This window comes from Aplidium turbinatum, chromosome 4 (genome assembly GCF_918807975.1).
Source record: "Aplidium turbinatum chromosome 4, kaAplTurb1.1, whole genome shotgun sequence".
Taxonomy (NCBI): domain Eukaryota; kingdom Metazoa; phylum Chordata; class Ascidiacea; order Aplousobranchia; family Polyclinidae; genus Aplidium; species Aplidium turbinatum.
The window spans coordinates 31,591,115-31,615,368 of record NC_137475.1 but is presented as its reverse complement, the minus strand read 5'-3'; the positions used below and the strand labels follow the sequence as shown (position 1 = coordinate 31,615,368).

At 38.5% G+C, this 24,254-nt stretch overlaps 1 protein-coding gene and 1 non-coding gene across 2 annotated transcripts; one reads left to right on the top strand and one right to left on the bottom strand.

Moving 5' to 3' along the window:
* The first annotated feature begins 13,027 nt into the window (after nucleotides 1–13,027).
* LOC145768691 (uncharacterized) lies at nucleotides 13,028–15,293 on the top strand. The gene is made up of 2 exons (XM_082580259.1): nucleotides 13,028–13,193; nucleotides 14,359–15,293. Exon 2 carries the CDS (start codon nucleotides 14,441–14,443, stop codon nucleotides 14,951–14,953), a length of 513 nt encoding a protein of 170 aa, XP_082436385.1. The 5' UTR covers nucleotides 13,028–13,193; nucleotides 14,359–14,440; the 3' UTR covers nucleotides 14,954–15,293.
* A 1,047-nt stretch (nucleotides 15,294–16,340) lies between these two features.
* On the bottom strand, nucleotides 16,341–16,413 carry Trnat-ugu (transfer RNA threonine (anticodon UGU)). Its single transcript has one exon. It is a non-coding gene; the product is annotated as a tRNA-Thr (tRNA).
* Between the last annotated feature and the right edge of the window lie 7,841 nt (nucleotides 16,414–24,254).

Here is a 24,254-nt window from a genome sequence, read left to right as displayed (position 1 = left end):
CAAAACTAAGAACTGATGAAAACTTCAGAACAGCTGCAGCAACTTTCATGTCATTCTCTGCAAATGCAAATGATGTTGTAAAAGCAGGGAAGTCGGCTCTAATTGCCATGTACAATGAAAGGCAAGATGACAATCTTGACGATCTAAGATATCAAATTTTCTGTGGAAAGACAGCAAGAAGTACGACTGCAGTAGACCCATGTTTTCTTCCTCCAACGTCATCAGCAGCGAGGTTTCACAGTCTCAGGGTATATCATCAAGTGCATGTGTGGCTGGGTCATAAGACAGATGTGCCACCGGAAGAGTGGGGTTGGCGCTTTAGTGAAGGCAGTCTGGTGCCTGTGATGACAGACAAACCTCCAGCTCCATCTCAGTTCCTGGAAATGATTGTCTGCAACTGCAAGACCAGCTGTTCTACACTTCGATGCACATGCCAAAAATCTGGTTTAGAATGTACAGTTGCATGTGGTGAATGTCATGGGTCATGTTGAAATTCGTCATTAGGCCTAATGGAAGACATTGACTCTGATGATGATGCCTTGGTTTGAACTATTAATTGTTTGATAAAATTAGGTCTTTTACAGAACTAAATTGTGCAAATTAGGTTAAACGATAAGGAAAAACGAAGATTTTTGAGACTTATGGCGGCCATTTTATTTTTAAATTTTGTTATAAAATTTTACTAAGACAAATTTTTATCTCATTTTTCAACTTTCCAGTGTCTGCTTATAAATTCCTTGTACCAGAAATATAGAACGAACTCTTTTACAGAACTAAATTACATGAATTAGGGGAAAAGATAGGCCTACGTTAAAATGAAGATTTTTGGGACACATGGCGGCCATTTTGTTTTTACCCCCAAAAAAGGGTGTTCCACTAAATTTTTCGCAGCACATTTTCAGTATGTTATTCTGTATGATGTAAGCTTTCAGAAAATGTGTGGGTCAAAACATTTGCAATTAGTGGTGGGTCAAGCCCTATTTTGAGCCGGGTTGAATGGACTATATAGTTGCCTCCCTGATGAGGTCTGATTGCCATCGTATATCAAATTACCGTCTTCATTATAATAATTCAATGTATGCTGTTATCTAGTTTTGATGGCTGTCATGTAATCTGATTGTTTTTATCGTTCTGAATACTTTCAGTTCTTCTAAATTGTAACACTACCGTACTATTGTCTGTAAACTTGTAACAATAGATAGCCTATTTAGTGAGATTTTGTGCATTTGCAGTTTGTGTATTATGTCGTTGTTTTGGATATGGACAGCTTTGTCTGATGCGAATAAATATTATTATAATGATGTGAATGATGTTGGAAAACACTATAATTTTATAGCATTGAGAAATGATACGTGAAATAGAAACGTTTATGCAAACAAATTTCTTTGTGGTAAAACATTTTGAAAGGGAACGTGTGGTTTAGACGCTTGTTTCAGTGAAAAGACACGCTTTTAATAATAACTCTACAATTCTATATAAAAGTGCAATAGTGGATGGAATTGCTTACCAACTTTGGCTTCACAAAGGCAGTTGCTTAGCGTCAGATCATTATTGCCTAAATCGTTTTTGCAAAGGTCCAACAGTGGTATCGTGATTTTACCTGGAAAGACAACACAAACTCTTACATTGGCAAAACGCAGTTTCTGCTGAAACAAGCCAAATTATGATCGTCATTAAAGTGGTGTCATATCTGAATAGAGCATGTTTGAAACTAACAGAAGTCTTAAACGAATTCAAGCATTATTTCCAAGCATTTTTTTTTTCTGTTTTAATTTTTTGTTTTTAAGAAAAGTTTCTAGTAAGCTGCTTTCATCACAAAACAAATTGAATATACCCAACCCAACTTAACACCCATCACTGCAATCATACTAAAACGTACATACCTTCATTTACGCTTTTGTTATGCAAGTCAGAAATCTGCAACTAAGCAATAACTCAATTAATATGCCTGAGTTGAATCAGTTAGCTTAAATAGGCTATGAGCCTAATAGTCTTATATAGTAAATGGTCAAGTAAAAACTCCAAAATTTCTTTGCATTTGAAAGATAACTAGAAAAATTCAAAATTATACCGGTAGTCAGAATTCCTACAAGAATAAGCTGTTGATTTAAAATTTTAAACTAAATATTACATTGCAATCCTCAGCAAGTAGCCTGGAAGTTTAGATAATAATGGGGTGACAATGATGCCACAAATTGCAGTAGTTTAGGCTACATTAACACTATTTTGCATGCACAGGTAATCTTGTAATAAGGTCTTGCAAGAAACCAAGTGTTGTTAAAAAAATAACTGAGAAAACGGCCTTAATAATAATAAGAAAAAAAATATAGAGAAAAGATTTCTATTTTGTTTATTTTGTTTCACAATACGCAAAGGTAACAAATCAAACAACCCCAATTTAATTTTGAAATTTATTCTTTTCTATAATGGTTTTCTCTCTGAAAGACGCTTAAAGAGATTGAGACTTAGCCTACCGTAAAGTTCTCTGGTCCTTGCATGTTTTTCAGTGATGTACTGCAATAAAAGTTATAACAAAAATTTAAAAAAAAATCGTGGCAACGTTTAGCATTTTCGTACCACTTCAATTGTAGTTTTGTGAAGGATCGACTTTGGCTCCAGCCAAGGCAAAGCTCTTTCGACTCTATATCCCAGTAGCGGATCCAGGGGGTCGATTGAGTTTATCTCACCTTCCACAGTCCTGATATCTATCATTGAGTTAAACTTGCTCATAAAATACTTTGTCGTTGACACCTTCTTCGAATCATAATAATTTTTCAGATAACTACTTAATCAATACAATCTTCAGATGGGAAACCTTTCAACATATTTCAGATTTTCCAAATACTGCTGCACATTTTCCAATATATATTATAAAAAAGGTGCCATTTGAAAGCCTTCGTTCAGCTGTTAAATTGTGTTTTCTTTTTTGGTCATCTGCAGTATTGCGTTGGTAGTCTGTTGCACAGAAAAACTAAGATGGCGTTTACACATTGTGGCTGTATCTGGCCACGTTAATACTGTGTCTTTCATTGCCAAGGATATCAAGCTCGTTGGGTGTTGTGGGCAATGTTTAGAGTTAGACACTTTCAATTTACTCAGCCAGACAATTCTTCAAATAAAGATCGATATCTTCATTTAGTGTTCATTACCAGATGCTTTATTCAATGCGCCACAAGACAGGTCATGACGGGCCGGATTTGGCTCGAATACGCCAATTTGACATCCCTGATTCTTTACACACACGCAAAAGCTTACTTTTTCATCTCCGTCACGTACGATTCGACATGCTCCTTTGCCCGAGCCAGTGCGAACACCATCATGCCAACGTAGAGGGAATTAATCAGCTAAACATAATCAAAATGTTAAAAATGACATTGAACTAATGTATAGTAATCGTATCAGTCTAAAGAAGCCAAATTTGAATGTCTTGCAGTAAAGATTAAATTTTCTTTGATAGTTGACTATAGCCTACTTATATTTCAATGCTTTTACAGACTAGTATGTCTACAGATATTAAAAAAATATTTTCAACGATTTCATTGCAAAAAATTTACATCGCGAACGCTAAGTCATAACAGAATAAGCCTAATCATAATAAAATTATAATAAATAGGCGCTGATACCGTGAGGGTAACACCGATACTCTGAATATTGTTAAAATGTGACTATAATTAGGCGTTTTACCTGCAAAACATTTTACATTGTAGTAAATCACTCAACTTACAAAATTAAACCACCCGACAATTGAAGCCCCAGTTCTGATGGTTAAACAGCAACAGAAAGATCTCTGTTCGGGGCATCTGATCCACGCTGGTTTTGGAGGGCTACCAAAAACTTGTCTGATTCCTTTTGAAAGCGGTGACATTTTGTATAATTAAATTGGTAGTTTTAGATAAACAAGCATTTTACAAAAATAAATTGACAAAGCTACCTTTGTGTGAAAGCTTAAGTTTAGCTGCAATACTAGTAGCCTAAGAATAATTCCAGCCACCTAAACAAAGTATTTTCTCCAAAATGTTGCTTTCCAATACTGACAGAGCGGATACCAACTTTGTTTACAGAAGATGTTTCGATAATAACTATAACTAAAATAAATAAACGCTTGTGTTTTATAATGGAAAGAATGTAAGTTTTCAATCTTTCCGTTTCAGCAAGAAAACGATCTTAACTCAGCAGTAGCTGAAGCCTAATTGTGGGTAGGCCTAAATGTTCATAATCTTTTTTCAATGAGAAATTAATGACATTTTTGTCAGTAACCTATACAAAACAATTAACACATCAATATGACTGTAAAAAAGGACATAATAGGCTACAGTGCATATTTTGTACAACTTTTAACTGATGCAATATTACGGCTATTTGCTTAGCAACGTTGCTCAAATATATAGTCATACTTTTTTGCCCAAACTTTCCTACGTTTTTGCAACAGGAAGGCAACCGCTCTCTTAGTTTGTTCGTCTATGTTTGAAGGAGTGGTGGTGCTGAAATTGAGACATTTTGTAGAAACATCGAATGGCGGGTAATACTGCTTCAATCTAGAGTAGACATTAATCAGACTTATTCCTGTTTTCTGGGACTTGGCTCCCTGAGCCCCCACAAAAAAGCAATTTTTCCTACGCGAAGTTGTGGTGAGCTTGTTTTTCGGCTGACATGTAGCTTCGAGCTGCACTTTTAGCCTTTTGTTGATTTAGTAATTTAATTACAAACTTAATTTGTTGAAACTGAATGTTTTTCATTTTCACGCTTACCACATGGGCTACATCAGTTTTGCATTTATCTAAATGTTGACGAACTGACTGGCGATGCAATAGAAGACTAGACTAGTGCTGTTAGCAGGGCCGTTGAGAGAATATTTTGGGCTCAGTACCATTGAAGTGCTCTGGACCAAAATCAAGGCACTTTTTAAAAAAACTGAGTATAGGCCCCATCCAAAGAATACCCGGTGGTTTCTCACGTTTCCGGGCCTCTTGGAGAGATTCCGGGCCCCTAAAATTATCTCGGGCCCAAGTCCAAAAGTACCCTTTGGATTCCCCTGTCAACCCTGCTGGCTGTTAGCTTAAAGCTTCATAGGCTAATTATTTAAAAAAGCTAAAATCCATTCAATCCATAGACTTTTTATGATAAAAGGTAGGCTATAGCTTTTTAATTTGCAAGGGTCTAAGCTACTTTACTGCTTTACACAATAATTTGCTCACAACGTATAGCATCATAATTAAAAATACCTGTGCTGACACTTCTCAGCTAAAGCTAAACCAATTCAAATTGTTTTTAACATGTTTCTTCATTTCTGAAATTTCTTTCGTGAATTTAAACGCCGCAGGCATTTCAACCAGAAATTACCAAGAGAGGTTACTAGAAGCTACTGCTATCATTAGGTTGTTTATTTGAATTTTATGTAAGCTCTCAGGATGTTAGCCTTGTTGTTTGGTGCATGTCTCGCACTGGTGGATTTAGGGGGCACTTGGTCACCCCTTTAAAAACAAAACAAGCACGAATTTGTTCCGCTTTTTCAAAATTCCTCGGCTTGCTTCGTTCGCTCAGTCACACTTCATTGACCTAACCAGCAGACAGCGCTTTAGAATTAGATCTTTGCATGCACGTCATAAGCTTAAACCATTAAGACTACGGTTTTACCACCTTTCCCTTTTGTTGGTTAGCCTATGTTACTGCATTTATCTTCACAGCATCATTTCTTCTGCATTCCTACAAAAAAAAATAAGTTGAATTGAATCGCGTGTTTCAGCAGTAGGGGTAGAGCTGTTTGAAACAAACTTTTTCAAGTCGAAACGAAACAAATCCTTCTAAAAGATTTTTACTCCGAAACGAAATCAAGATAAATAATTTTAGGTCGAAACGAAGCGAAATATTTCGTAATTACGAAACAAAACGAAATATTTCACAACTAGCAGGCCATTGCTTTATTAGAAGTCAACAGAAAATTTTAAACATTCTTTTTTGCAAACAAAAGTGTAGCAAAGAAAAGAGGTCGACAGCCAACGTCCTTTCTCCGCCAAACAGAATAAAACACTGTTTACAGAAACGGAAGCAACCAAATTTGGCAAAAACCCGGGATGTTTGAAACGACTCTGTTAATGATGTCTGGGTAAGCAGGTATCAGGTTTTGGTAAGTTTTTTTAAATTAAACGAAACTTCTACTCAATACAAAAACAATGCAGTAGCCTATACAAACAAGAAAAATAATGGGCACAAGCAGTGGCGTAGCCAAGGGGAGGGTTTTGGGGGTTACAACCCCCCCTTTTGGCACGCATGTGACGTCATGATATTGAGAATGATGCTTTCAGTCTCTATGTCTCTAAAACAAAGTTTGCCTCATTTTAAACGAAACTGCATTAAAAAAGCAAGTTTTTCCAATACCAAACATTCAAATAACTCAGCCAAGAATTATCAACAAGAAAACATAGAAACTTAGCTTTATTTCCGAAAAATGCCCAAGAAAACATGATCTTATCCTTTTGCCATGCCACCGGACAGCACCATTTTACAGGAATATTTATACCCACAATGTTGTTGAAAATGCTCTCAGAATGCACCAAATTCAAAGTAATTTTTCAAAAATTTCTGGCAGAGGCCCCCCAGACCCCCCGCCGCTGGGTGTCGCCTTTGGCGAAAACGCCGTCGGGCTTCGCCCGCCGGCAACTGCAACCCCCCCCCCCTTTCACAATTCCTGGCTACGCTACTGGGCACAAGACAACGGAGGTTATAAAAACGTGCGAAGAAGGCACGTGCCCAATGGAGTTCCTGATCGTTGCTCTGAGAAAGAGCAGGTCACAAAGCCTTGATGTGTTCAAACTTCAACGATGCTCGTTACCAGCAGCAGACCACAAACGCTCGCTTGTGGTGGAAGTGGCTGGTATAGCCATTAAAATCTGTGCCAATTTAGTCACCATTGGAAAGTAGGCTAAGTTTGATAAACTTTTCACCGTTGCAATGGACACTAATTGTTTGTTGCTAGCCTATTCATTCACGTTTCCAAAAGCGTTGCAATTTGATTTCGAAATCGCCTGCTGGCACTTTTTCTGAACAAGTCTTTTCATTTCTTTTCTCTTCTAAAATCCCCAATATTCGTCCGATAGATGTCTTTCCGGTTTGTGATGCAGTTCTAAAAGTGTACTGTATTTTAGACACGTTGGTGAACCTCTTTATCAAACAAAATCAGCTTGAATCATTGTGGATCGACAACAGTGACAGCTTGATAGAAATTTTTTGTGCTTATATTTCATTTGGCATATCGGTAAAAGTGTAATTTTGACTGCAATTTGGCCTAACTCCAAATTCAATAGCATCTTCATGAAACGACCGACTTTTAAGAACTTCCTTAATCCCTTGCTCTGCTTTCTGTAGGCCTATTGTTGGCGGTTGGCGCCCTTGCAGATAATGTTGGGTATAGTTGGCCTGTCCCTAATTTGGCCACTCATACTCTTTGTCAACTGTTCGATTAGCTTGAGAATTCCCACACACTGCTTTGCAATTGCCCATCCTGCACTACTTCGTGTGAGCAACTGGACATGTCCTCACCTTCAGCCCTCATTAAAATAATTGCTCGTCTTAGTTGTTGTAGACACGCTTCTTGATGCAAATACGAATTCCAACGGGTCGAAACGTGTTGAGTGACATTCAATGGCTCCATTCTGGTTTCACAATTCAAAATGTTTCTTCCCAATGACCTTAAAGTTCTTCCAAATTTTGCTAACTTGGGGATAACATTCCTTATTTAGCAACGCTAATGGAAAATGTCGCATTATCATTAGGGCGATTTTTTTGTAACCTAAAAACTCAAACATGTGACTTTAATTTTGCGAAAAAGTAACCAAAAAGTAACTTTATTCAACAAAAACAAGAAAGTGAAAGAAATAGCAGCAATTCAACGTAAAAATGTATCTAAATTAGATTCAATTTGCGCCCAAATTAAAATTACACATTGAAAATGTTTTTCTGGCGCGAACATGTAGAAAACGATAAAGTGAATAGCAATAGCCTATACAAATTTTGCACCAACAAAAAAAACAGATGACAAAACCGAAAGGTTTAAAATATGCAAACACTATTTTAAAAATGTACAGCCACCAAACCTAGAAAAGAGAAATAAAACATAGTAACTTTAGCGGGTTTAACATACTTTATTTTACACAAAATATAACATAATTAAATAAAATGAACTCAAACGTTTTCGACACGTACGTGTGTCCTCATCAGGAATTAAATCTGCAATACATAAAATAAAAAATCGTAAGATAAATTTGACTATGCACTGTAAGTGCAACGACACTCTGGACTGAAAGCACAAACTGAACAAATGATACGAGAATGATTGCGAGTAAATTATGGGGTGGGAAACAGATCACGTGAGGTGTAGACTACAGGCATTGGACAAAACAATTAGAACACACACAAAAGGAACGATGAGCCACAGGCGAATAACTGCCGGTTGAGAGATGGATTGTTACGTTTGATTCTTAAGGCTTCCATGATCTTGGTCTGAAAATCAGATCTGCCTTGAGAGATGATTTTAAATTGGTCGATCGAGACATTGTCAGTGCACGTATCATTTGTTCAGTTTGTGCTTTCAGTCCAGAGTGTCGTTACAGTTACAGTGCATAGTCAAATTTATCTTACGATTTTTTATTTTATGTATTGCAGATTTAATTCCTGATGAGGACACACGTACGTGTCGAAAACGTTTGAGTTCATTTTATTTAATTATGTTATATTTTGTGTAAAATAAAGTATGTTAAACCTGCTAAAGTTACTATGTTTTATTTCTCTATGGTTCAACAAAGCAAACTCTCTACCAAAGCTTTATCAAACCTAGAAAAAAAAAAGAAAAAAAAAACTTTTATTTTGTCGGTTGTAATTTGTAAAAATAGGCCTACAATCAACACTTGCAAGCAGGCGCGAATCTAAGAGTTTTTTCGGGGGGGGCAGAAAATTTGAAAATCAATTAAAAAGAAAGAAAAAGCTAAACAGATATGAACAATGATACTACGACATATACGATATGCTAGAAAATAGACATTAAAACAACCATTTTGATTAATTGTGATGCCGAGGGACTAACATCAGCTGTTTAGAAGCATATCAAACCATTTGATGCGGAAACATACAATTTTTCACAAAATTTCGGGGGGGGGCCGGGCCCCCTGGGCCCCCCCATAAATCCGCGCCTGCTTACAAGTGTAACAAGGGCAATTTAAATTTTACAATATAACCTACAAAAGAAATTCAAAAAGTGACAAGTTTCCTGAAGTTTTTACCTTGAGTTTCGAATTCCAAAACTTAGTTGTGATATCCAGGGGTGGTGATATCATAAAAGACTCAGCAAGGTAAAAATTACAGGAAATGGCCTCAGCAGTGTGACAGTGACTGCAGAGGTTCTATTTTTTTTAAATGTTTATGGGCCTAATCTTGGCACCAAATAGATTTATTTTGAATTTGGAAATAAAATAATGTGTAGCCTATAAAACTTGTTTGTGTGGAGCAGGCCTGGATTAAGGTCAAATGGGGCCCCTGTGCTAATGAATTTTATGGGGGCCCTTACCAGCTTACGTGGAACGTAATGAAAGTAAGCTGGTTTTGCTTGCAGAGGAAACCGAGCCTTGCTTAGGTAAGTTAGATAGCTTTGAAATAGCACGTGATCGATGATTAAATAAGCATGTGCAAATTAAGTCAACAATGTTTACGTTATAATGGATGCAAAATCACACACATTAAATCAACGAAACCGTGCAAAGGAAAACATTGTAGCAAGGGACCACTGTTAGTACTGCACACTACACTGCAAATTGCAATAAAAGGTTATTTTGAATTTCTATTCTAAACTGCTCTTCCATTCACTACTAACTACCAATAGGATTTAGAAAACTAACATGAAATTCAGTCGAACGACTTTTTTCTGGCTTTCTTTGCTGCAAAGTCTGTAAGGATAGCATCAAAATTGAGAAGTAGCAGTTTATCATACTCTATGCTGAGAAAGCTCAGATTAGCCAACCGCTCTTGTTTCATTGTAGACCGAAGTACGTATTTGATTCTTTTCAGCTTAGAGAATGATCTTTCTCCAGAAGAGTTAGTGACCATCATACAAAGAAACAATCTAAGAATTGTTTCTACCTTAGGGAAAGCAGCTTCAACTTTGTCATTCTTTATTATCTGCAGGGGCGGATCCAGAGGGGGGCGATTGGGGCGATCGCCCCCCCTAAAACCCAAGAAAGTAGCTTTATTCTTCATTTATATGTATACGATTTGGAAAACAACATATCGAAAGCAATGCTGAATAAGTCTTTCGCCATGTTCAAAGATTAGGTTAGGCTAGGGTAGGCCATAATAATAACATAGTATAAGGCTATTATTTCGTCGCAGGGTCTAATTACCGAACGAAATTACTAAAATTTAAAAAGTTTCTAAACTTTTTGCCGGCACTGTAGTGTAGAGCATAGCGATAAATCCCTTAGCCTAGATAAGTTGGTTGACAGAGCAGGTTATTGGCAACTTTGACGGTCAGACGTGGAACTAAAACCATTGAAATTCTACCTTGAAATTGCATCTAGAAACAGCAAAGCTCAATTTTTTTCAATGAGACTTTAGCATCTTGACACCTAACATCATTGCTACCACGAAATTGCTCAAGTACCGACCCGATAGCATTGACAAAAGTCATTTACAATGTCTACAACGGCTTGTTACGTCATATGTATAGTGTGGAATCTGCTCTATATTCAGAGATCCAACTATGGAAGGAGAAGTGGGAAAATAAAACTGTTCCGGCGACTGCTGCAGTCTTACCGATGACTGCGGAAGAAGCTTTACAACCGTGTAATGAAAATGTGTACACAATCGTAGACTCTCTTTTAAAAATACTATTAACCTTGCCAGTCAGCGTAGCATCAGCCGAAAGAAGCTTTTCATCTTTTCGGTCGTTGAAAACCTGGCTGAGGAACAACATCGGCGAGGAAAGACTGAATGGATTGGCCGTACTATACCCAGGCCCGGATTTAGGGGGGGGGGCAGAGGGGGCAGTTGCCCCGGGCCCCCGACTTTTGAAGGGCCCTCTATGTGGAAAAAATGTGATTTTGTGTTATTTTATTCCTTTTGACCTTTAAAGTTTCTGCAAAATGCTGTGCAGTACTGGACTGATGCTACTGTAGACGTAGAGGTGGTTTTTACACGCCGTAGGCGCAAAACATTTTTTTGCCCGGGGGGCCCCCCGATCTAAAAGTGCCCCGGGCCCTCCATCAGCTAAATCCGGCCCTGACTATACCAGCATCGGGACATTTTAATTGACACAGGCTCCGTGATAAATCGATTTGCAAACAGTAGAAACCGTAAACTTGACTTAGTGTTGTAGTCAAAGGTACGACACCTGTTAGTAGGCTATTACCCGTACCGGCAAGGTAGCTTTTTATTTTCGTTTTATTTGTGAAGTCCACAGAAATAGTTGTTTCTGTTATTGTTAGTTTCTTTTTTTGTCTGGTGCAGCGACAGTGCATGACACGTTTTAAGGAGGACTATATCTTTTGGTCGTCATTTAACTATGTTTAACTGCCATTCTATTGTACAAATTTGTAGCGTTTCGCTGGTCCAAAATAAAAATTTACAATCGATACCTAGCCAATAGTGGCGATTCTACGGGGTGGAGCATGACCCAGTGTTTTGACCTGGCTCCCACTTTTGTTACTCATTATGTTGAGTGTATGCATAACCTTTCCTCATTGTTCTTTATAACAATTCAAAACTTGTCAGAGGAATAAAATTTCAAAGTTATAGCCCACATTAAGTCTATAACAACCTCAATGTCTGTAGCCTATCAATATTTTGCTGTGATATTGGGAAGACAGAATTACCTGTTATCTTTCCGTGATCAATTTTCAATTTGCTGTGAAACAATCAAGGTGAAACCTTCAGTCTCAGCTATAAATGCGGCTAAATTGTTCAGGCTTCAACTTGACATGGCAAGGGCATAGGCCTATCAGCTCTTCATCCCTCCCTTTTGTTAAACAACAGCATTGTTGAAGATTTTTTAAGTTATAGAATTTCAATTTGTTTGTTTGTTTTTCATATCTTTACCCTGCATTGTGGGAAAGCGGACTTGAGCGCTATGCATCGGTGTACGCCTTCCGACGTGCACCTGACCCACGCTGCAGCCGACGGCAATGACTGTTTTCGGTTGTCTACTCTACTTATGACTTAAATTTGGTACTACCCATTACTCGAAATCGATCACTGGGTAGAGGCAATTATCGTAAAGTTTCTTGCCTAGAGAAACAACAGCAAGGTGGCTGGAGTCGAACATGGAGGCTCTCGACTGCGAGCCAAACGCGCTAACCACTCGGCCACTGCTGCCGACAATTTCTGCCACTGTTGCCGACAATTTCTCATAATTTGTGTTCGAAATGCTCTCAACGCATCAAATTCGATCTAAATTTTCTAGGGGAGACCCCCGTCTTTGTTTGTGCCTGTCTGATCACTTGCCTGAATGTCAATGACATCGCCCCCCCTAACGTGAATACCTGGATCCGCCCCTGATTATCTGGTACATGTTTTCATGACTAAAACTTGCTTTATTTCCATAAGTCTTTCTAAGATACAGGTAGAATTCAAAAGTTCATCAACAAGACAGAGATCAACATCAGTAGGAAATTCTTTCGCTAAATTCATGACACTCTGTAAAATCTGTTCCTTTGATGCATGAAGATCAATTAAAAACGAGAAATTCTTAGCAACTCTTTTGTAAATTATTGTTATTTGTTATTCAAAATTTGTTATTTTATTTATTTCATTTTTAGAAAAAGTGGGGCCCTCTGTCTGCGGGGCCCCTGTGCTTTAGCACACCCTAGCACAATGGTTAATCCAGGCCTGTGTGGAGGTAGCCTATATAAAGCACTTTTAGATTAAAAGAAAAGGCAAGTAGGCTAATTATTAGGGTGTTTCATTTTTTCACCATTTTTGAAATTCAAAATGCCTGGGGTCCCATCTGGTGGTATTTGGGGAAAAAAGTTTACACCCCAAATTTTTTTCAATTATGACGTCATATTGAGGTGGTCCACGAGGTTTGAAATTTTTGGGCCTCAAAATCTCGAAATTTGGGCGTATCTCCGGAACCACACATCATAGATCGACAAAATTAGTATCAAAATGCGCAGAAGGGTCGGTTTCCTATACCTGATGTAGAGAATATTAAGGTCTATCTGCTTGAGAAAAAAAGTTATTTCAAAAAATTTGATTTTCGGTCTATTTTCTCCTGATGAACAGAGATCAGGTGATCAAGATAATAAGTTTTTCTGTATTTTTCCACTCTTGGAAGCTGCTATTGCGTAATAATAGTCCTTGTTCGTTTTGCAAGAGACGAAAGGGTAATAATTGAAGGTAATGCTATTATAATGATGATGATGGCTATTCCTCGTCGAGGATATTATAATGTAACCGTTGAGGAAGAGGTATGTATGCTCACCTGCTTTAGATTTTGATTAAGTGTCATTATGGCATTAAGGCCAAGTATTAGTAAGTCGATGCAAAACTTCAAGGAATCGGAGAAAAATGTGCTTCCCCTTAATTCAGATATAATCATCACTATTTTTACTTGAGGAAGAGAGTACGGTAGCCGAAACTAATCCCAAGTTTTTGAAGAAAATACGGTACTCTATTTCAAAGATTTGAAAGATGAACTGCTGAAAGATGTAGTTGGCATATGGAACAAAACTGGTCTTCCAGTGCTTAGCAAACAGAGAATTGAAGCCAAGTTAAAAGACGTGATAGAGAAGTACAATGCAGCAAGAAAAAAAGAAATGAAACGCAGAGGTAATGAGGTTAATCAAGAATGGTTACAGAACTTGTTCGATATATGTGCATGTAAGTGAAGTGTTCGATCTCCGAAAATCTGGTTGTTTTTCAAAAGAAACTCTCTTGCACCTGTGAACTCGAAAACCGAGTCCAGGAGAAAGAAATCGCTTTCTTGAAAGAGCAGCAAAAAGATTGAAAAATGCTTATCAGTGGCGTAGATGTCAACCATGTAGAAAAGGCTTTAGAACGGGAAAATCATAAAAGGAGGTGGGAAACGAGCAGTGAAGTTGAACAACCGAGCACTTCTGGCATACAATCTGCCAAAGCATCGGCATTACTATGTTCGAAACAAAGAAAAAGAAATGAAGCAGTTAGATGTCTACACAGTAGCGAAAGCGACTCTGATGGGGATATGAATTAGGAAGATGATAGGGAATACGAGCCTCTGAAACCAGCTATTGGGGGAAAAGTGTACAAGAAAGTACATTCTTTTTCAATAAATGATAGAAGTTGTTTACTTGCTGATCGTAGGATGACTTCGGTACGCCAACAGTCAGATCTTATGAGGTCGGTTCTTGGAAAAGATCAAATAGCTGCAGCACCTTCGACAGTATACCGCCAACGACAAAAAACAAGAGAAAAATCTCTGATGGAAAGTGAGAACCTTCTCAACTCAGCTTCTGCCATGCAGTTATGTTATGATGGGCGCGTTGTCGATAAAATAGATCGATACGTTTTCTTGGGTCAACTTGTTGATGATAATGGCATGAAGCACGAAAGTGTGCTTGCTGTTAAATATTTTCCCAAAATTGTGTCGGTCACTGCAGCACTGATTTTTGACACCATCATCCAGGAGGCTTGCAGAGTTCACCTATCCCAAGTATATTCAGTCATGGCTGATACGACTGCTCTCAATACAGGAAAAAAGTCCGGAGTCAATACTCGACTGGTCAATTATTATAATGATGAAGTTGGTCATGATATTCATACCCTTAAATGTATGTCCCACATAAACGAAATATATCTTTCCCACGTCATTTCTTTTGTGGACGGCGCCAAGAAGGGACCCGGAGCAATGCAAGATGGGGCTTTGCTTAACCAGATAGCAAGACTAGACAAGCCCAGTACTGAAACCTTAACACCAACTATTACTACGCAATAACAGCTTCCAAGAGTGGAAAAATACAGAAAAACTTATTATCTTGATCACCTGATCTCTGTTCATCAGGAGAAAATAGACCGAAAATCAGATTTTTTGAAATAACTTTTTTTCTCAAGCAGATAGACCTTAATATTCTCTACATCAGGTATAGGAAACCGACCCTTCTGCGCATTTTGATACTAATTTTGTCGATCTATGATGTGTGGTTCCGGAGATACGCCCAAATTTCGAGATTTTGAGGCCCAAAAATTTCAAACCTCGTGGACCACCTCAATATGACGTCATAATTGAAAAAAAATTGGGGTGTAAACTTTTTTCCCCAAATACCACCAGATGGGACCCCAGGCATTTTGAATTTCAAAAGTGGTGAAAAAATGAAACACCCTACTAATTATGGTACGTAATTTAAAATTGGTAAATTTCAACAATATGTTTACGATAGTAAAACAACAAGGGTGAACTCATGGTAAGATTTCGTCATTAGGTGAGTTGTGGAGATATTATTGAATAGTTGCTACTTCACAGCAACTTGAAACTGACCCTATTTCTTAAAAGTTATTGTTGATGAAATCAACGATTTGTTGTCATTATAATGTAACGTTTTGCTAAAACGGAGAAAATTGAAAGCCATCAATCGTTATTGAACAGAATCACTGGTGAAGGCTGCAGTGGGTTATTGGGTGGAAAACGATTTATTAATTATTTTTGTTTGAAACACGTGAGTTTTTTAAGAAACGCAAATGTTATAGGAAAAAACGTTTTGCACAATGTTGAAAACAGGATATTCATCACGGGTCATTGGTCAATGGTCATGGACCAGGCGGATTCACAAAAAAAAGTAAGCCAACTTCAATAAAAATAGAGATAGGCCTATAACTAAGTTAGATATAATAAAATACAGACATAGCCTACTGCTTCTGTTCAAATAAACATTGTTCTGTACAATCATTTCCAGTTTCAATTTCCAAAGATTTTACAAAATTTAAAAGTGAAATAAATTGTTGGCGATTTGAATGCAATTATTGTTTCACCGAAAAGGTCGTCAAAGTGATAAAAATGCAAAAAATTGTATTTAAACACAAATTAAGCAGAAAGATTATAATGCCAACAATTTATATCAAACATTTAAGCTAAAGAAGTGAAGTATGCTGGTTTTGGTAATGCGAATTTTAATACAAAAATAAAAAAAGGTCTGCCAGCACTGCTTCTAAAAATAGTTAGGCTAATAGTCAAATCAAATTTCTTCCCAGACTACAAAATTTGTCACTTTTAGATTATCATTTACGCCAGTGAGTTCATGGAATCATGACTTCAGTGGAATCATGACTTTCGGAAAAGACTTCTCACTTTTGTTTGGAACAATAAAGATTAACTAATAAAAAAATCAAGCCACTAGTGAGAATCGAACTCACGACCCCTGGTTTACAAGACCAGTGCTCTAACCCCTGAGCTATAGCGGCTCGCGTCGTCGCTATTCTCGAAAATGAGTTTATATAGGCACGCTTTGCAACTTTCATGCTTAGTTTATCTCTTCTCAAGTGGTGATAGTAACTCATGTTTTTGGCTTTAGAAAGTTTAGATATTGCAATAGTAGAGCTGCATTAGAAGACTGCATACATGATATTTTGTACCAATCAAAGCACACAAAGTTATTCATAACAATGTAATCCAAGGTTAAACAAACACTACAATCAATCAAACAAACAATATATTCAATCAATCATTTTATTTTTCGTCATTAACGCGTCCGGGACGAAAAAGATACTAACTAGTAACTACAAAAATCGATATAAACCTACCAGCACGTTAACGAACGGGAAAAGATGGCAAAACCTTGAAAGGTTTAAAACGTGCCTGAATGAAAAATTATTTAGTAGGCTATATATCAGTAGGCTAGTTAGCACGGCCACAAAACCCAAAAAAACAAATAGCAAAAAATAAAACAAAAACAGAGAAGCACACATGTAGTATTGAATGACAGCCTAATGAAAAGTGTTGTGGATTGAATTTGCCAGTTCCAATATTGATGTGGATGAGCACATAGGCGTAGCCAGGGGGGGGCGAACGGGGCCATGGCCCCCCCCAAATTTTCAAAGTTTGGATTCCGAAGTTGAACCCTTTGTTGAAAATATAATATAAGTTGTATAAATTTATATTGTTTTCCAAGATAGGCTATCTGGCTATTAACACCCCCCAGGACTTGTTTTAGACACACAAAAAGACACCAATAAATTTTGCAAATCGTAAATCGCGCAAAGTTTACGCGATTTACGCTTCTTTTAACTAATCTGTGGAAGCAATTTCAGAATCGCTTACTCTGTAGGGTTTTTGTGTAGCTGAGTTTTTTGTGTTCTCTAATTTTAGCCGCAGTTTTTGCCCGTTTGTGTGTAGATAAGAGCTACCTTTAATAAGTTAATAGCTGTTTATCTGCTAATAAGTTTCATACAAATATTACCCTGAAAGTGTTTCCAGAAAGCGTTATAATCCATTATTTAAGTGTAATTTTGCAAAAATTTTCCGGGGGAGCATGCCCCCGGACCCCCTAGAATACGCGTGCCTTCGGCACGCTCTAACCCCCACCAGCTTTATTGCTTCCCTTGATTAACCCACCAGGATGCGCCACTGCACATCAGGTGGTGATGTCTTAAATCAAACATTTTGTCGTTCTCTTCAATTCATCAAATATTTGGCCCCCCCCAAAAATTTTTTCTGGCTACGCCACTGGATGAGCAGTCATAATAATAATAATAGGATGGAGAAAGAAAACCGGACATAAAAGAAACCCATCCTCAGGCAAAAGCCCGTTTCAATGTGGCCCGGGAGAGCAGGTGTTGAGCTCTTTCTATGGTTAGACTGCACATCACATAGTAGCCTAAGACGATTGAGTTTGCTATCCAGTGTAAGTTATTGTTTCTTGTCCTGGTGGGTGATGGAATGGATGAGCTGGTAGCCCAGCAATCCTAGCTAATGTGATGGATGAGATTAGAAGTTATGGAAAGAATATCCTTATACTTAATCTAATGTACCCCTTGAAAAGTCGAAATGTACCCCTATAACCGTATGGTCGTCTCGTTGTCTCCCTGTCGGTATGGGAACTTGTGTAACTTTTGTACTGTGTATATTGCATATTTCAAACATGTACTGTACCTATGTTCCTGTTACTGACAAATAAAACATTGATTGATTGATTGATTGATATAAGCAGGCGCGGATCTAGGAGTTTTTTTTAGGGGGGAGCCAGAAAATTTGAAAATGAATTAAAAAGTAAGAAAAAGATAAAACAGATATGAACAATCAGTGGCGTAGCCAGGAATTTGGGGGGTTTTGAGGCCGGGCGAAGCCGACGGCGTGTTCGCCAAAGGCGACACCCAGCGGCGGGGGGTCTGGGGGGCCTCTCCCATAAATTTTTGAAAAATTACTTTGAATTTGGTGCATTCTGAGAGCATTTTCAACAAAAATATGGGTATAAATATTCCTGCAAAATGGTGCTGTCCGGTGGCATAGCAAAAGGATAAGATCATGTTTTCTTCGGCATTTTTTCGGTAATAGCCTAAACTAATTAAGCTAAGTCTCTATGTTTTCTTGTTGCTAATTCCTGGTGAGATGTTTGAATGTTTGGTATTGGCAAAACTCGCTCTTTTAATGCACTTTTGCTTAAAATTAGGCAAACTTTGTTTTAGAGACACGGAGACTGAAAGCATCATTCTCAATATCATGACGTCACACGCGTGCCAAAGGGGGGGTTGTAAGTCCGCTGTGGGACTACTATCAGCTGTTTAGAAGCATATCAAACCATTTAACAATTTCTCACAAAATTTGGGGGGGGGGGCGAGCCCCTTGGGCCCCCCATAGATCCGCGCCTGCCCCTAGGGGTACATGTACCCCAGTTTGGGAACCCCTGCTATAACCAATTAACCATAGAGCAGTGCTTCCCAACCGGTGGGTCGCGACCCATTGGTGGCTGGTGGGTCGCAAAGCATTTCTAAATGTTACTGAATGTTAAAATTTTCTAAAAAACATACCAACATTACTATGAATCTCACAAGCCGCAGCTTGGTCTTGAACAGTAGCCTACTGCGCCTTCGCCATCGCTACTCTTATCTTCACTTCATTTGTTGACTTTCCATTTTCATGAATTGTGCACCCTTTTTTCTATTAGATCGGGAAATTATTGCATTATCATTAGGCTACGTAACGGTAACAATTATGCCAGGCCCGTAATTGCCGGGGGGGCTTGGGGGGCAATGCCCCCCTCAAGCTCAAAGTAAGAGATACATTATTGTAGACTGAGCTAAAACGTTTACTTTAATTCTTCCCTTTATAAAATCACTCAACAACAATTATTTTGAGTAGCCCTCCCCATAGGCGTAGCCAGGGGGGGGCGAACGGGGCCATGGCCCCCCCCAAATTTTCAAAGTTTGGATTCCGAAGTTGAACCCTTTGTTGAAAATATAATATAATTTGTATAAATTTATATTGTTTTCCAAGATAGGCTATCTGGCTATTAACACCCCCCAGGACTTGTTTTAGACACACAAAAAGACACCAATAAATTTTGCAAATCGTAAATCGCGCAAAGTTTACGCGATTTACGCTTCTTTTAACTAATCTGTGGAAGCAATTTCAGAATCGCTTACTCTGTAGGGTTTTTGTGTAGCTGAGTTTTTTGTGTTCTCTAATTTTAGCCGCAGTTTTTGCCCGTTTGTGTGTAGATAAGAGCTACCTTTAATAAGTTAATAGCTGTTTATCTGCTAATAAGTTTCATACAAATATTACCCTGAAAGTGTTTCCAGAAAGCGCTATAATCCATTATTTAAGTGTAATTTTGCAAAAATTTTCCGGGGGAGCATGCCCCCGGACCCCCCTAGAATACGCGTGCCTTCGGCACACTCTAACGCCCCCGCCAGCTTTATTGCTTCCCTTGATTAACCCACCAGGATGCGCCACTGCACATCAGGTGGTGATGTCTTAAATCAAACATTTTGTCGTTCTCTTCAATTCATCAAATAATTGGCCCCCCCAAAAATTTTTTCTGGCTACGCCACTGGCCCTCCCCTTTTAAACTTAGATATTGAGCATACTAAACTGTCGGACATATTGGCATTTCTAAAAACTAGCCAAACTTCAAGCTCTTCAAATCTGTTGGGAAAAGTCAAAAAACTGGTGAAAATGATTCTGTTAGCACCATCAACTAATGCTTGCAGGCTTGCAGCGAGCGTTCATTTTCAATCAATCAATCATTTATTTTTCGTCATTAACGCGTCCGGGACGAAAAAGATACTAACTACAAAATCGATATAAACCTACCAGCACGTTAACGAACGGGAAAAGGTGGCAAAACCTTGAAAGGTTTAAAACGTGCCTGAATGAAAGATTATGTAGTAGGCTATATCAGTAGTTAGCACGGCCACAAAACCCAAAAAAACAAATAGCAAAAAATAAAACAAAAACAGAGAGAAGCACACATGTACAGCACTTGTGCACAATCCAAGTGTGCGCAGCATTGATTGTACTGAACTCTGTTAAAACGAAGCGCTGTTGAAACCAAACTGAATGCCTCGCCTATCCAGCATCTCGATACGAAAAAAGCAACAGCAAAGCGACAAAGCTACTGAAAAAGGACAAGGTCGTTTGCTGCCATTGCTGTACAAAAAGTTTAACTGTGTACTGTAAATGATTGAACTATTATATTATTGAGACAGTTGCTTGATTCAGAATGTTGGAACAGCGTAAGCTTGTAGGCAATTCTTTCTAAGCTATGATTCGTTGGGTTTATCAGTTAGTATCTATCATATCAAGACAAGGCAGATAAAAGTTTAAGCATAACAGGAAGATAGTGGTTATGTTGTGTGAAGTACAGCAGCACAGAAAATAAGTATAATTTGGATTTGGATAAATAGTGCAGCAGTAGCTTGTAGCCTACAAGTCGATATTGTAACCTACATCGATCAACTGCTGGATAAAATGGTAGTGATCAGTAGCGCACCCAGAAAAAAATTTAGGGGGGGACTAATCAGGCTTCAGAAATGCAGGCCGAGTGATTTGTGACAATAGGTCCATACCCATCCCTTTGATTAATACGGTATTTAAAAGCACTTACAATCCACCGGTTGCCGATACATCAGGATGCGTTCTCTCAATCAGAATAGAAGTTGGCCTAGTGAACCCCATGCTCAGGCGCGGATCTAGGAGTTTTTTTCGTATGAACAATGATACTACGACACAGCTATTTTCATCAATTGTGAATGTTTAAAAAATAAATTTTGCTTGAATAAAAATTGCTAAGCATACAAAGTAAACTTGAAATCTGGTTTAAAACCCTGTATACAGTGTCCATGATCAATTGGATATTTGTATGTTTGCAGGCTTATATGGTAATTGATTGAAATTATAATGAAGACTAAAAACTATAAAACAGCCATTCAAGGTTTCAGATTGTTTCAACTCTTCTTCATCGTGTGTCACACGGCCGTAGCCCAGAGCATCACGCAGGCTCTTGCTCTATCGTTGAACTCGGCCAAATCCTGTGCAGAGCACCTTGCTTTTAGGTCAGGGCATTCGAGTAGATGTTGCATCGTTTGCTCCTGTCCGCATTTGCAGCTTGTGCTCCCCATGGAATACCCCCAGTGTCTCATCAAGGTTTTACACCTGCCAATACCAGTTCTTAAGCGGTTGAGGCATCGCCAATACTTCCACGGTTCACGTTTTCCGGGAGGAAGGCTCTCCATGGGTGTGAGCTCCATATTGGCCAATGTCGGTCCGGCTGCCAGTCTCTCTTGCCATAGTTGAACCCGCACATTGGCGGCGACATCGTCATGACCTAATGGGACAACTGAAGCAAGGAAACTTTTTCTTGACTTCAGACGCCTGTGTGCTGGAGTTTGGCCATACAGTGGGTGTCTCAAATCTATGTCCTGACAAGATCTTTCCTTTCTGCTGGTCACGCTTCTTCTGATGTTGGGGGGAGCAATTCCAGACAGAATGTTCAGCGACGTGATGTTGGTTGGTTTGAGACAACCTGTAATCAGACGGCAGCTTTGGTTCAATATGGGGTCAATTTTCTTGGCATGTGCTGAGCGTTCCCACACTGGGCAAGCATATTCTGCAACCGAATAGCATAAGGCTAAAGCAGTTGACCGTATTGTGTCAGGGAGGGCACCCCAATCAGAGTTTCCGAGTTTCTGCAAAATATTATTTCTAGAAGCCACCTTAGCTCTTACTTTTTCGATATGGGATTTGTATGTGAGGGACCTATCTAATTTGACACCGAGGTATGTGGGATTGATACAGTGTGCCAGTTTGGTTCCATTCCAGGAAATGTTTAGTTGGCGTGATGCATCCCGGGATCTAAGGTGGAATGCGCAGACTTGGGTTTTATTGGGGTTGGCACGCAGGTGGTTGTCCGTGTAGTATGTTGTCATCCCATCCAGAGCATCGCTGAGTACTCTCTCCGCGGAAGTGAAGTGTTTGTGTTGTGTTGTTATACACAAATCGTCAGCGTATATGAAGCTTCTTGTACCAGGATGGATTGGTTGGTCGTTTGTATAAATGTTGTACAAGATGGGGGCTAAAACACTCCCTTGTGGTAGACCATTTTTCTGCTGTCTCCATCTGCTATTTTTGCCACAAAAATAAACATAAACTAAAATAAAATTGTTTCAACTGACGTCATTTGGTTCAACGTTGGTAGCTGAGTCAGCTCCAACAAATGTTGCCATTAAAATGTATTTGAAGTTGTATGAAAGAAAATAACGGAGTCTGATCGATGGATAATTTCAACCATAATAATAACAAAAAATTATCCCCCCCCCCTCCCCCCCGGGATAAGTTAAGTCCGCCGTGGGACTAAGATCAGCTGTTTAGAAGCATATCAAACCATTTGATGCGGAAACATACAATTTCAACAATTCCTTACAAAATTTCGGGAGAGGGCCTTGGGCCCCCTCCATGAATCCACGCCTGTCCATGCTACTAGCACCATCAGCATCCTCATCCCTACGTCCATTCTCGCAATCTTCTATAGATAGGCTTTGGAAAAATTCGGCCCGCAATTTTTGTAAGGTTGATAGTAATATAGATCCAGTAGGCCTACCAGTAGCCTACAGTACAATTTTTGCTTAAAAACGAATGACTGGGTTGAGTCAATACATATGAAGAGTTCGTTTCCAAAACCACGTAGGCGCCACTTTTACCGAAATTGAGTTTTAGCGCAGGGCTTTTCAACCTGGGGGTCTCGAGCCGTTTTTCGGAGGTTCGCAAGGCGCTTGAAATTCCAGTGTATTGTTTTCAATCCCTTTTTGCCAGAAAAGAGTGTTTTTTTCGCAATCGCCCATTTCTCTACTTGAGGTTATTATATAATATCGTTGAAGGTTTCAGACGTTGCAAAGGCTTTAACTATAGGAAAGCATTCGATATTTTTCACCAAGTTTTTGTACCGTAGGCCTACGTTGTTTTGTGCTGACTAAAGTTAACCAGTAACAACGCTATGGTAAAAAAGCAAAATTATATAGAATCCTATGCGAAATATAGATTTCTCAGTATCGTTTTCAATGGCATTGAAAAAAAATAGTGTCGGCTATTTTGTTTGAAAGTTCTTTCAGCAACAGGTGCAGTGGTGCACGCGTTGACAAACTTGATAGTTAAAATATGCAGCACCAACCATCTCACTGAAATTGGTTTAAATAAATCCGTAAAAGATTGCAATAATTCAACCGGTGACAGTGCGAAAACGTAGATTATTCTCACTATTTTTTCTCCTATTTTATCTAGCCAAGCTTGATAGAAAATGGAAATAACAATCGGAGGAAATGTAATAAAAGCCGTGATAACTTCGCAAAAAAAAGTTTTTCGTTTCGGAAGTTTACGTTGGAACAGCAAAACTAAACATAACTGGATGTCGGCATGAATTAAATTTGGTTAAATTTTGCATTAGCCTAAATATGCTTTTGTTGAATACTTTTATGGGGGGGGGGCGAGACTACATTGATTGCTCTGAGGGGGTCGCGGTGGATAAAAGGTTGAAAACCCCTGGTTTAGAGTGTCATTAGGTAAAGTATTACCATAGGTACCTACTATCCATTTCTTTCTTTCCAAAATCTTTTCCATCTGCTTCAAATTTGACACTAAAAATTGTGTTTGTTTCCAAAACCAAGTAGGCTATGCCCCAATTTTCTGTTATGTTTATGTTTTTTTTTGCAGTAAATAATTTCAGTTTTTTATGTATGTATGTTTATTACTTTTTGTAGCTAGGTTTGCAAAATTAGGTCCTTCTCTAGTAAACAGCCTTAGGCCTAACAGTACC